The sequence below is a fragment of the Chelonoidis abingdonii genome, chromosome 1 (assembly GCF_003597395.2).
Source record: "Chelonoidis abingdonii isolate Lonesome George chromosome 1, CheloAbing_2.0, whole genome shotgun sequence".
Classification (NCBI taxonomy): Eukaryota; Metazoa; Chordata; order Testudines; family Testudinidae; genus Chelonoidis; species Chelonoidis abingdonii.
In genome coordinates this window covers 346,552,257-346,565,998 of record NC_133769.1, presented here as the reverse complement: position 1 = coordinate 346,565,998, position 13,742 = coordinate 346,552,257, and the positions used below count along the sequence as shown (strand labels likewise).

The 13,742-nt window shown below is 45.2% G+C and overlaps 1 protein-coding gene across 2 annotated transcripts in view; it reads left to right on the top strand.

Moving 5' to 3' along the window:
* The window catches only part of PIWIL4 (piwi like RNA-mediated gene silencing 4), a 70,469-nt gene that overhangs the window by 37,094 nt on the left and 19,633 nt on the right, over positions 1 to 13,742 (top strand). For both annotated transcript variants that reach the window (XM_032762859.2, XM_032762858.2), the window contains 3 exons: positions 2,041 to 2,113; positions 3,128 to 3,328; positions 6,625 to 6,728. In XM_032762859.2, coding sequence (XP_032618750.1) covers positions 2,041 to 2,113; positions 3,128 to 3,328; positions 6,625 to 6,728 — 378 coding nt within the window. The remainder of the gene's footprint in view (positions 1 to 2,040; positions 2,114 to 3,127; positions 3,329 to 6,624; positions 6,729 to 13,742) is intronic.

Genomic DNA, 13,742 nt, shown 5'->3' with positions numbered 1-13,742 from the left:
GCTCTTTCAACCGGCAATATTCCAGAGTCTTTCACAAAATTAACAAATGAATTATGGCAGCCTCAATCACCTGCTTATGCGTTTCTCAAGAACCACTGCTCTCTTTTATGCTGTCCCTCATGCACATAAAAGTTCCCAGTCAAAATCTGTAAAGCCACCACCACATCCTTCAAATCCTTCTTCAAACTCACTTCTGCCATTATGCGTACACTAAACTGCAACCATATCATGGGTAGACATATAGTGAGTTGTGGTTACTGTACCTGATTGGCTAGGATTGAGACACACCTTGTTAAATTTATTGCTCTCTCTTTCCCATCCAGGCTTGCTTGTGTCTCATCCACTTACTGTGTTTTGATTTTTAGCTCTTTGGGGCAGGTATTTTCATTTTCTGTATGTTTGCACACTGTCTAGCTACAATCTGATTGGTCTCTTGGCACTACCACAATATAAATGTTGAATAACAATAAGTATTATGTATAAATAATTATGTATGCAAGTTGACATGATGAAATATGGATTCTAATAGGTGAAATGAATTTTTTAAAAAAAGCGGGTGGAATATCTCAGCCACTACTAGAAACAGTCACTTCTGGGACATATAGTAGGCCAGCTATTTAATAATTTGCAGCAACATTATGTAACGGAGCCTTAGGATAAAGGAATACTGTATATCCATTTGAAACTACAGAAGTGATTTAGGGAAGCAGAATATAAGTATTGAAGGACAATAAACTGGAAGACTTGACTTAGGCCATAGGAGCCTTTCCTACATATTTTAAGGTATCTAATGCAAACATAGTTTTACAAAAAGTTGCATTTTAATGTAATCAGCTTTCAATAGATATATCTTACACTATATATCAGGTTATTGCTTAATTTTCTAAATCTGCATTTTGAAGGAAAGTAACCTTTTCAGATTCTCATTACACTACCATCCTGATAAATTAAATATTAATACTTTATATTCTGTAGTAACTTTGGGCCAGATTCTCTCCTCTGTCTGCTTGGCTCGAGAGTATGGGTCTGTTGGAGCCAGGTACAGCTCCCTGATCTTCTGCCTTGTGCAGCTGTCATCCACCTTAGATTAGAGCAGTGTAGGGACTATTTTAACCTAATCCAGAAGGCAGGAGTCTCCAGGGGATCATTCAACAGTTGAGAATGGCCTGAGTACACCCATGCTCTGGCCGTGCCCCTAAACTGTCCCTCTCCCACTCCTTGGTGTGGCCTCCTAGGCCAGGAAGGTAGCGTAAAAGCCAGCCATGTCCGTTTGTTTCTAGTTATGAGGTCCCTGCCACTGGGAAAATTCTTAGCTGGCCAGCTATGGACAGGTTCCAACGTCTTTCCTGTGGATGGTGATGTGTAATGAGTTCAGATGTGTTTCCTCAATGATTTTGTATTCACTTACCTTGTTCTTTTGATATATACATATTTAACTCTTATAGATAGTGGGAGTTACATATGCAAAAACTGAGCATCTCTTGAGTGAAACTGAAGGGCGATTAGACTTCATACGGCATTGTCAGGGTTGTTCCTTCAGGAAGCTGATCCTGTGATATGATGAGTGATTCTATAGGGTGTTAAGTGCACTTCAGGCAGCTGTGAGACCCCTTGTTTTTAAAAGGAAGTAACTAATTCACATCTTTCCTTCACCTTGACTGCAACGTAGACTGCTGCGACCATGCTACTTTCATATGTTCTCAGTGAGCTGACTGTGATGCTAGTCCTAAAACCAGTATTCTCCTATATCCCACAAATATGCATTGCCTCTCTTTTGACCTTCTTCACCTCCATGTCAGATTCTGTGGAGTAGGATAATAAACCATCAGCAGCCCCCCCACCCCAAATCGGTGATTTGCCCAACTCTAGTCTCCACACAGATGCAGCCTCTTTCAGGCAATGGATGGAATTTTGAGTATTAGTTTGAATGACATTTTAGTCTTTGTGGAAAATCTGTTCATAATGCTCCTAAAGATGTGCAGTGAACTGACATTTGCAAAGATAGTGCATGTTTAAATGTCTTTATATGTTTTTATTCAGAGTACAAGTACAAGAAAGCCCAATGGCATTCCTGCGAGCAGTGCAACAGCATGTAAATCCTGAAGTACAGCTGGTGTGTACAGATTTATGTTCATTAAGTGATGCTTTTGATAGGGCTAAGTCCAGTCTTCTGATATGCAAGGAAGGTGGAGGGAGAGGAGAGAAAACAGAGAGAACCTCTTCTCCCTGTGGAATCCTCAGAGATATTCTGCTCTGCTAACACTATCAGCAGCCTGACTGCAGCAGCAGATAATATACCATAACCCCAAAGAATGACTTTCCAGTTAGGAGGCATGTCTAGCTCAGGACGTGCACTGCTTCTTTCCAGAATAGCACTGTCAGAGGATGCTTTTTGAGCAGCAGTGAGTAGCACTTCTAGCCTGTTTTTGTGGACTTTCAGTCACAAACACACAAGGTTACTTTTTCCACCTCATATACCTTTAATCCTCTGTTGCCTAACAGAGCAGGATGTAGCACAGGTATACAGCATGGGGAGCCTTTCAAACAGCTTTCTCCTTCATCGAGCTCACCCTCTCTAAGATCCCCCCCACACTTCCTGTTCCTCCTGATTATATATCCTTCCATTACTAAGCCAGTTACTTCATTAGCCCATCAATTGCCACCACGTGTCAGTAATCCCCACCAGTAACAGGTTGATTCCAGTTAAGTCTGCCACTTTCTGTGCGCTGCAGCAACCTTGTGACCAGAATTCTGCAACCAGTACTCCTCTCACAAGCACCCTCCCCCATTTTTGGCAGAATTCTTAGAGAAGGGAATACATCTGCCAATGTCTCTGCTCTCTGTTTACACTAGTTGTGGCTAGATTTGGCCTATAGTTAATCAACCATTAAATGTAATGTGGTCCATTTAAAAAAATGTATACAAGCCGTTATCTGTCAATGTCAGTTTCCAGTCATGGACTGGCAAGAGGGGATTTGCAGGAAAAACAAGTTAGTCTGGCTTTGTAAATTCTTCAGATTTGTGGGGGAAATTGTATGTCTTTTTAAGAGGGTGAAATGTATCAAAGTGTAAGGAGAGATCTGCAGAAGTAGAGTACTGACCACTGTGTTCCCCTTCTTCCACTTAGGTAATGTGTGTACTGTCTTCCAATCAGAAGGACTGTTATGATTCGATTAAAAAGTTCCTGAGCCTTGACCGACCTGTCCCAAGCCAATGTGTACTAGCACGCACTCTGAACAAGCAGGGCATGATGATGAGTATCGCCACAAAAATCGCAGTGCAGATTATCTGTAAACTCGGAGGGGAGCCGTGGGCAGTAGAGATCCCTGTAAGTAATTTGTTTAAAATGTTTGTTTTTATCACAGCAAAACTTCTTCAACCATTTATATTAACTAGTCTTTGGTATGTCAAAAATGCTTAGCTCTAGCTGAAATTGATTTAAATTGGTGTAAGTTGTGCTTTGTTGACATTTTTCATCTGAGGATCTCAGAATACTTCAGCAACAATAATTCATACGAGAAACCACTCCTCAGCATGAGGAATGATTGCCCCAGATTGGGCTCTGTGTTAATGATGCAGGATCCTTACTCTGGATCTGATGACTTCACAAAATGTTGGTGTATATAATCCCATCAAAATCATTTTTACATTAAAGTATGTCTCTGTGCATACTCAAAAATCTGAGCACTTCTTGTTTGCAATAAAAATTGTTACAAGGTACAATATTGTGAAACATCCATGTTTTATGAAGGTATGCAAACAAATGTTCAACTTTAGCATTGCTTTGATCCACATTTCTGGGTAGGAAATCAAGCATTTGTGACCCTAATGGCCCAACCAGTGGGGGGAAAAACCTCTAAAATTCTTTACATAAGCTTTATTTTCATGTGATCATACCAATAGGCCGTTTAGTTTCACAGTATTTTTGCAGTGGTGATAAGATTTAAAATAATAGAATTTAAAGAAATGTAAAGCTTTCTGACAAAAAAGGATGTGTTCTGGGAAGATGTATGGTCTATTGATTAGAACAGGGGAACATTAGATGTGGCAGTGGTATTACAAATAATACCTGAAGACCCCAAGTAGGCTCTGGGTCCCATCGTGTAAGGCACTGTACAAACCTAGTAAGAGACAGCTCTGCCCCCAAACGCATGTGTCTCATATTAGCCATATTTAACACTGGTATAATAATCTATATGTATCCCTGTGGATCTGCTTGTGTGAGTAATAGCTTCCTGATGGAAGGGCTGTACTATCACTCTTGAGGTCCAAACTTGCTTCCATTGAAATCAGTGGCCAAATTTCCACTGACTGAAGAAAGAACAGGATTAGGACCACAGTTTATATCAAGCAAGTCCTGTCTGGAAATCACAAACTCTAGTGTTAAAATGCCAGTTATTTGATTGTTACTTATGATATTTGCATGTCCTTCAACACCTTGTGGCTTCAGTCTTGGGGCCAAAAGTGAGATTGAATAGTGATTTCTTAGAAACTTGGTAAAAAGTAAAATAAATGATCACACTACGGAATAACGTTTTCATTCATCAGTAGGAGATTCAGTAAGCAATTAATTCCATATCAAGTTCTGTCACCTCCCCCTGATTTTTAATTCATCATTTTGGGATGCCTCCTGCACGTTTTAAAAACACGGCGGAACTCAGTTTCTCTGATCTAATTGGGACTGGGACCAGATTGGATAATCAAATTTGGATAATCAGGAGAATGAGCAAAGAGCTTTCTATCTGTTATTTTAAGATGTGAAGTTGCTTTAAAACTAGCTGACTACTCCCGGAAAAGCATTAAAACACACACCCCCCTTCTTATCTACTTAACAGAATATACAAACCCCTAGTTCTTTCAAAGAATGTTTTGTTCATTTATTAACAAGAAAACCAACGTGATTTTTTTACAAGTTCAGGTATTGGTCATTTTTACACTCTTTCCTTTTAACCCTGAACATTATAGGGACTGTCTACAACCATGTTTCTCAACCTTTTTGTTGCAGTTGCCCAGAGTGCCACACCACATGGAGGTTCAGATAAATGGAGTTTTTCTATATTTCTTAAAGTATTCAGAACTCTGCTTTATTTCATATATATCTTATCAATCTAATGTTTAATGGGAAACAGGTAATTCTGTTTCATCTTTAATCTTTAGCTCTGATTTCAACAAGAATTTACTTCATTGATTTTCTTTGTCATTATAAAAATAGCTTGACAGTATGCTGAAATTCAGTTGCCAGAACTAAGTGGAGGAAATGGACTACTTTGTTTTATTTAGTATGATCTTTCATCATGAGACCCCTATGCTCCTTTTGAAATTCTTCCATTTCATCTGATTTCCCTTCATAAAAGGTGTCAAGATTCCTTACTGAATGAGCAGGGCTTAACTCTGTTAGTGCTAGACAATATCCTTACTGTTCTCTTTTATCTTTTTTCATTGAACCAGAGATCTCTGCTCCATTCTTTATGCCTCTCTATCACTCCCCTTCCCTTCTATGGTTTATTTAGTAAGATATAAAAATGGAAACTATGTACCAGATTTTGCCCTGAGTTACTCCCCTGCAGTTATGCTTTTTCAACCCCACTAAAAGTCCATGTCTGTTGTGCTCTATATGTGAATTTCACCCTGTATCTCTACTTCTTGTGTTGTATGAGAGTCTGAGCCTTGTAATGAGGTCCTGCTATAATTATAAATAACAGCAAAAATAGGCACACTAACCCAAGTATCTGCAGTACTTCTGCAATCCTTGTATTTTAATCCTCTTGTAATTTAATTAGGTGAGAGAGGCATCAGACTACAAACATTTTGTGGGGACGAGGATGGGATTTTCATCCCTCTTTATAATGAAACATTCTTCACTTTCATAGTTTGCATAGGTAGAAAAAGATTAAGTAACACAATCTTATTTTCATAACACATCGTCAAATTTCACCAGTAGTACTGTATGAAATATTTGCTCCCACCTATTACGGAGAGCCTGAGTCCCATCTACAGATGTCCTAAATAGTGGTTATTTCTGACACTTTAATTTAATTCAAAAGATTTGATTCAATTATTCCAAGTTGATAGTGTCTTTTAGCAGTCTGTTCCTTCTCAGAATCACCTTTTACCACCTTTTTTCCCCCCAAGTGGAAGGCACACTATGACCTGGCCTTCAATAATAAATACGCATAGCAGCATACATAAAATATTTGTAAATCCTTTTAACAGTTTTTCCCCAGTGAGCGAAAGGGAGAAAGAAAGGATCACATTTTACAGGCTCTAGTTATGTTGATGCTCATTGGCATATCATTGGGTACAAGGTCAGGACCTTACAGAATTAGCAAATCAGGTCTGAAGTGATTCGTTAGTATTGGTGGGGATGTTTTATCTAAACAGAGTTTAAAATGTCTTTATTTAACAAAATTAAACTTGAAGATTTGAAGGTTTTATTGAAAATAATGTAGTCTCATCTGACAATTCTCTAGCTTTGCTTTGTTGTGTGGCTCTATACCATATGTATTTTAACTGTTTCAAAAAGTGATTTGGTAAAGCTTTGAAAATCAGTATATTTGAAGTACTATATATAATTGCTAATTCATTGCATCACCAAATTATTGTAAAATTACATTTATTTCACAGCTAAAATCACTCATGGTGATAGGTATTGATGTCAGTAAAGATGCCCTTAACAAAGGAATTTCAGTAGTTGGATTTGTGGCTAGCACTAATTCAAGAATTACAAGGTAAGCCTTTTATACTACTGCTAAGAGTCCTATAATTATGCCTACCTATATCAGAAGGGTGTCTGGGGGCTTACTTTCTGTTTAGATTCTTTGGACAGAAAGCACTATCACAGACCTGGAAGAAAACATAAAATTATTATTGATGAAAGTTTTCAGGTGTCAGATAGGAGGAATGGTAAATAATACATAGCAATCTGGATCACGTGGTAAGCAGGGCACAATCAGTCTATGCCTTTTAATACAGTAAGGTCAGTACAGTAAAGCCAAATGTAAGGTCATATATCTAGCAACAAAGAACATAAGCCATACTTATAAGATGTGAGACTATATCTTGGGAAGCAGTGACTGAAAAAGATTTGGGAATTATGGTGTATAATCAGAATGGTGTCTATCATTTATTCATTTCTGTACGTATATACATACTTCATATCCGCCATCATACTGAGTCAGACTTAGTGAATCACCACAGCCATTTCAAGCCAGTATAGTTTAAATATAATTTAAGTCAATAATTTTGTGTTTCTTTGCAATTCCTTAAGTACACCAAAGAAAATGAGTTTAAAACAAATGTGAAATTACTTCAGATGACTCTTAAATCCATAAAGACTGTAGAAGTCTTAAAAATGGCCATTAAGACATGAGCCTGTGCTCATCAGCCATAGATGTTTTACCATCAACTTCAACAGCAGTAAGTTTGTGCCCTTATTCCATCCATCACTCAAACAGTTCCTAATTATTACAGAATATATGATACTCTTTAAGATCATCTGTTATGAGCCATATGAGGTGGCTTCCATGTTAAAGATAATATCATGCCCTTGGTCACTAGGCATCACTGCCAGTTGATACTGATTGTAGTTGTATATGTGGATCAAGAGTACCATGTGGGTCTTCATTGTTTATTCATAAATATTAAAGAAGGCAGTGTTTAATGTTGTGAGCAAGGGGACTGTTGGATTCTGCTCCCACTTTGTATGTGCTCACTGGCGCTGCCTTCCTCCTTTCCCTCAGCGTGCTCAACCCCTGCTCAGCCACAGGCCCCACCTCCGCTTTGTCCCAGGTCCGGCCCCCAATCCACCCCTTCCGCAAAGGCCCCACCCTGCCTCTTCCCACCCAGTTCCACCCCATGCCACGAGTGCGTCCCAGCCCCACTCCTCCCCTTCTCTACCCCAGCATCTTTTGCACACTGTGGAACGGCTGATCGCTGTGGGCGAGAGGCACTGGGAGGGATGGGGGTGCTTGCTGCCATGGGTACTAAGCACCCACTAATTTTTTTTTCCATGGGTGCTCTAGGGCTGGAGTACCCACAGAGTCCGTGGCTGTTTTTTGGAAAGGATGTAAAATTCAGACACGTATATTATTGAAAGGGAGGGGCATTTTTTGCAAGAATATGGGTGTTAACCCTTTTTGTCTTTGCTGAATTAGGTAATTACATTCTGCCTACTAAATTGGATATAGTATTCTTTTCACTTTGTCTTAATATTAAACAGCTGCCTTTTTTTTTTTTTTTCCCCCAAAGATTAAGTGACTCCTGTATATGACTTTAATAGTAGTTAATGGAGTGCTTTAGGATAAAAGATGCTATATAAATAATAAATATTATTTTATATTTATGAGTTCAGAACTTTTTGGAGTTTGGACCTGGTATAATGATAGTGAATTCATTGCAAATCCTTAATTCCTACAGTGTCAGGGCAAGTGTTTGTTAATACAATATTCGATCTGTAGACTCTTCAGAAGATAGAATGGTGGCAATTTAATTTCACTGTTGATATAGCTTTAATGTTAGAAAAAGAAATTTCTTTGCATTAAGAGGTCTGTATAAAGTTAAATATTGTGGTGATTTACGTGTTTGGGGGTATAATCAGCAACCAACACAAACTTAATTTTTTCAAAGCTATTTTTTTACAGTAATCCAGTAAGGGTATGTTGTTAGTGCATGATAGTGTCTTCACAGTCCTGGACCTGGAAAGACTTGTTGGCAGCCCTGATGGGGTTCATTATAAACTGACATGTTATGGTCAGTCAGCTTCTCAGTGCTGAATGGATGTTAATGTTCCCTTCATATATGTTCAGTCCAGTTCTTTGGTGTACCCCCCGCTTCTGCGTATAATAATAATAATTAGCATTTACATAGAACCTTCCATCTGAGAATCTGAAAGTGCCTCACAAATATCGGGTTTGGCCACACTTGCAGGTTTGCAGCACTGGGAGTTAAAGGTGTCTTCATACAGCTGTGTAGGGAAAGCGCTGCAGTGTGGCCACACTGACAGCTACCAGCGCTGCAGTGTGGCCACATTTGCAGCGGTGTTGGGAGTGGTGCATTTTGGGCAGCTATCCCACAGAGCACCTCTTCCCATTCTGGCGCTGTGGGTTGTGGGAAGGTTTCTGTGCAGCGCGATTTCTGTGGGAAATGGAGCTCAAACTGCTGAGGAGTATGCTGATGAGTCTCGCCAGCACATCACGTTTGGCAGTTGAGCTATTCCTTAAGATCCAAAGTGACAGTGAGGAGTCCGACGATGATAGCGAGTCGCGTAATGTGTACAACACAAAATTGCTTGTGGCATTCACAGACATGCTCAGCACCGTGGAACGCTGCTTCTTCTTCGAGTGATTGCTCATATCCGTTCCAGTCAGGTGTGTGCATGCCGCGGGCACGTTTGTCGGAGAAGCATTTACCCTAGCAACACTCGGCGGGTTGGTTGGGCGCCCCCTGGAGTGGCGCCGCTATGGCACCGGATATATACCCCAGCCGACCCGACCACCCTTCAGTTCCTTCTTACCGCCCGTGTCGGTCTTTGGAACAGTGGAGTGCGGCTTAGCTGACCTCCACCTTCCCTAGTTAGTCGTAGTTCTTCTTCTCGTTGTTATTTCAATAGTTGTAGTTAATTGTTCTTACCTATATATAGTTAGTTAGATTTAGTTATAGTTCATAGTTATAGTTGTTAATTAGTATTTGTTAGCAGGGTTCTGGGGGTAGCCCCTTCCGTGCACCCAGTGCCGGAGCTCATGCCTGGCTCACCGGGTTTCAAGCAATGCTCAGCCTGTCACAGGCCGATGCCAACAGGAGATCCCCACGACTCCTGTTTGAAGTGCCTCGGGGAATCACACTTATCTGCTAAGTGCTCAATTTGCAAGGCTTTTAAGCCGAGAACTAAGAAGGAGCGGGACATCAGGTTAAAGCAACTCCTCATGGAAGCAGCCCTGACACCTTCACCTTCGGCACCGAGCACAAGCCAGTCGGGGAGCAAAGGCACCCCTATGACACCGGGCACCGCCGGTATGCCTAAGGATTCCCAGCACCGGCCGCCACCGGCACCGAAATCGACTCCCTGCCGCTCCCTCTCCCCGAGATCGAAGACGGTGAAGGCTCTGACGGCCCCGACGACACCCGCGTCGCAGCCAGAGACTGCGCCTAGGTCAGACTGCCCGGCACCAATACCTGCCGCGGCACCGCCTAAACCGGCACCGTTGACTCCAGCCCCGTGAGGGCCGTTGAGTCCGGCGCCTGACAGCTCCCCGGCACCTGCCATGGTAGATCTCACTTTGCCGTCTACTCCGGAGACATTTTCTGCGGCGAGAGACTTGATCGCCATTACCGATGCGGCACTGCCCCTACCCCCGGCACTGCCGGTGAGGGTACTACAATCCATGGGCAAGCTGACCCTGACCAGACCGCCGTCTGTCAGCGTAGCGGACCAGCACCACTCAAGGTTACAATCCCGCAGACGCTCCAGGTCGAGATGTCGCTCCCACTCTCGACGCCACTCCCAGTCCCGGCACCGTTCCTCTCCACGGCACCGATCAAACTCACGGCACCGGTCAGTCTCTCGCTCCCCATCCCACTACTCACGGTACCGCTCCAGTTCCCGGCACTGACCCAGGCACCGCACCTCCCGGAGCAGATCACGCCGCAGAAACTCGAGATCCCGGTCGACCTCCCGGCACCGGTCTGGTCACAGGTCCCGGTCCCGGTCTCGTTCTCGGTACCGCTCTGCGTACTGGCACCGGTCCCCACGGTCGCGGGGTGCGAGATCCATCGGGACTTCAGCTCCAGGCTTTTCTGCTCCTCCATGGCTGTCCAAACAGACATCCGTATCCTCCCATGCAGACCGCTGTTATGACCGGGACCGTGATACGGAGGTGCCTACGGGGGTTTTTCAGGACACACGTCCTCAGGACATAGGGCCTCAACAGTGGTCCTTTTGGACACCCTGGGCATACCATCAAGCCCAGGGTGCTCCCCTAGCCCAGACCAGCTGTGCTGCCTCAGAGCATCGGGCACCAGAGGCCACCATTTCCCGCCCCCCCGCGACTGAGTCGGAAGAGCACATGACCCATCATCCGGACTCCCCGGGCCAGCTGGAGCAGGGACCTCCCCAGGAGCAAGAGACCATCCAGGACCCTCTCGTTCCCGGGGTATCTTCCTCCTCCTCCCGGATGAGGCGATGGCGGGGACCTCAGCATCAGGGCCTCCACCAATAGACCTCAGGGCCTATCAGGACCTCCTTCGCAGGGTGGCTCTCAATATCAGCTTCCCAGTGGAGGAGGTCCCGGAAGTCGAGGACCCCGTAGTGAGCATCCTGACCGCGGATGCCCCCACCCGGGTTGCGCTGCCATTTATCAAGACTATCCAGGCCACTGCCGACACCCTCTGGCAGTCTCCAGCCTCCATTCCACCGACGGCAAAGGGAGTGGAGAGAAAGTACATGGTACCCTCTTGGGGGGTATGAGTTCTTGTACATTCATCCTCCTCATTAGTTGTCCAGTTGGTCAACGAAAGGGAGCGCCATGGCCAGCAGGCGCCTGCCCCAAAGTCCAAAGAGGCTAGGCGGATGGACCTCCTGGGTTGTGAAATGTACTCAGCGGGGGCTCTACAGCTCCGAGTGGCCAACCAGCAGGCTCTACTGAGCCGATATAACTATAACACCTGGGCGGAGGTGGGTAGGTTCACTGAAGTGCTACCCCCGACTCATGCCAGGAATTTACCGTGTTCCTGGAGGAAGGCAAAAAAGTGGCCAGGACCTCTCTCCAGGCCTCCCTAGACGCGGCCAACTCGGCAGCCAGAACTTTGGCCTCTGGCATCACCATGAGGCGTATCTCTTGGCTCCAGGTCTCTAACCTGCCTCGTGAGCTTCAATACACCATCCAAGACTTACCCTTTGATGGCAAGGGTTTGTTCTCAGAAAAGACTGATCCCAGGTTGCAGAGCCTGAAGGATAATAGGGTCATCATGCGCTCGTTGGGCATGCATACCCCCGTGACCCTAAGTAGACCCTTCAGACCCCAACCCCACCGCCCGTACTTTCCGCCTCGGAACAGACAGGACCTCAGTAGGAGGCGCAGGCGGGGTGACCGTAGACACCAATCCGGTCCTCAAGGGGGCCAAAACCATGGGCCCTCTAAGGCACCACTGGGGCCTAAGTCCAACTTTTGAAGGTGCGCCTGGGGACGGCATACCAGTCTCAGGACAGGATTCTTCTCCTCCTTTTTCCAGCTGTCTCTCCTACTTCCTCCCGGCGTGGTCCCAACTGACTTCGAACCTTTGGGTTCTACGCACAGTGAAGCAAGGATACCACCTCCAATTTGCTTCATCCCCGCCCTCCTGCCCCCCATCCCGGTCCCTCTTCAGGGACCCCTCTCACGAGCAAGTCCTCTTACAAGAGGTACAGTCTCTCCTCGTTGCGGGAGCCATAGAGGAGGTACCATTGATCGAGAGGGGGAAGGGCTTTTACTGCCCCTATTTTCTGATTCCCAAGTCCAAGGGAAGCCTCAGACCTATCCTAGATCTGCGAGGACTCAACAAATGGATGCTCAAGTTGAAGTTTCGCATGGTCTCCCTGGAAACTATTATCCCATCCTTGGATCCTGGAGACTGGTATGCTGCCCTCGACATGAAGGACGCGTACTTCCATATTGCCATCTTTCCACCACACAGGAAGTACCTTCGCTTTATAGTCAACCACCAGCACTTCCAATTCACAGTCCTTCCCTTCGGCCTCTCCATGGCCCCAAGGGTGTTCACGAAGTGCATGGCCGTCGTCGCCACCCACCTCCGCTGGCAGCAGATACGTGTGTTCCTGTATCTGGATGACTGGCTCATCAAGGGGACCTCTCAGACTCAGGTCCGACAGCATGTCGGCATAATCACGGACCTATTCTCCTGGTTGGGCCTACTCCTCAACACCGAGAAATCCACCCTGGTCCCTACACAAAGGCTGGACTTCATAGGGGCAACCCTCGACTCCACTCAAGCCAGGGCCTACTTACCTCAGCCCCACTTCAAGACGATCGTCTCGATCATCCAGAGTCTGCAGGCCTCCCCAATCACCTCGGCTCGCACCTGCCTCAGCCTGCTGGGACATATGGCTGCATGTACTTATGTGACCAAGTATGCCAGGCTCCGCATGCGACCCTTTCAAACGTGGCTTCATTCGGTCTTCTGCCCGGGCAGGGACCGTATAGACTTCCTGGTAACAGTTCCCCCGAGCCCCCTCAACTCCCTCGATTGGTGGCTAACTCCATCCCTTGTTTGCGCAGGGATGCCGTTTCATCCACAGCCGCCGTCGCTTGCCATAACGACGGATGCGTCATCCCTCGGTTGGGGGGCCCATCTAGGTCACCTTCGTACCCAGGGCCTTTGGTCATCCCAGGAGCTGACGCTCCACATAAACGTCCGGGAGTTGAGAGCAGTCCGCCTTGCGTGCCAGGCGTTCCAACAACATCTTTACGGCCGTTGTGTATCTGTGTTCAGGGACAACACAACAGCCATGTACTATATCAACAAACGGGGGGGACCCGCTCGTCTCCCTGGTGTCAAGAGGCCATTTGACTCTGGGAATTCTGTATAGCCCACTCGATAGACTGGTAGCGTCCTTTCTCCTGGGGGTCCGGAATGCGCTAGCGGATTGACTGAGCCGGTTTTTCCGCTGTCACGAATGGTCCATAAGGCCGGACATCATCCATTCGATCTTCCGGAGGTGGGGATTTCCCCTCATAGATCTGTTAGCCTCC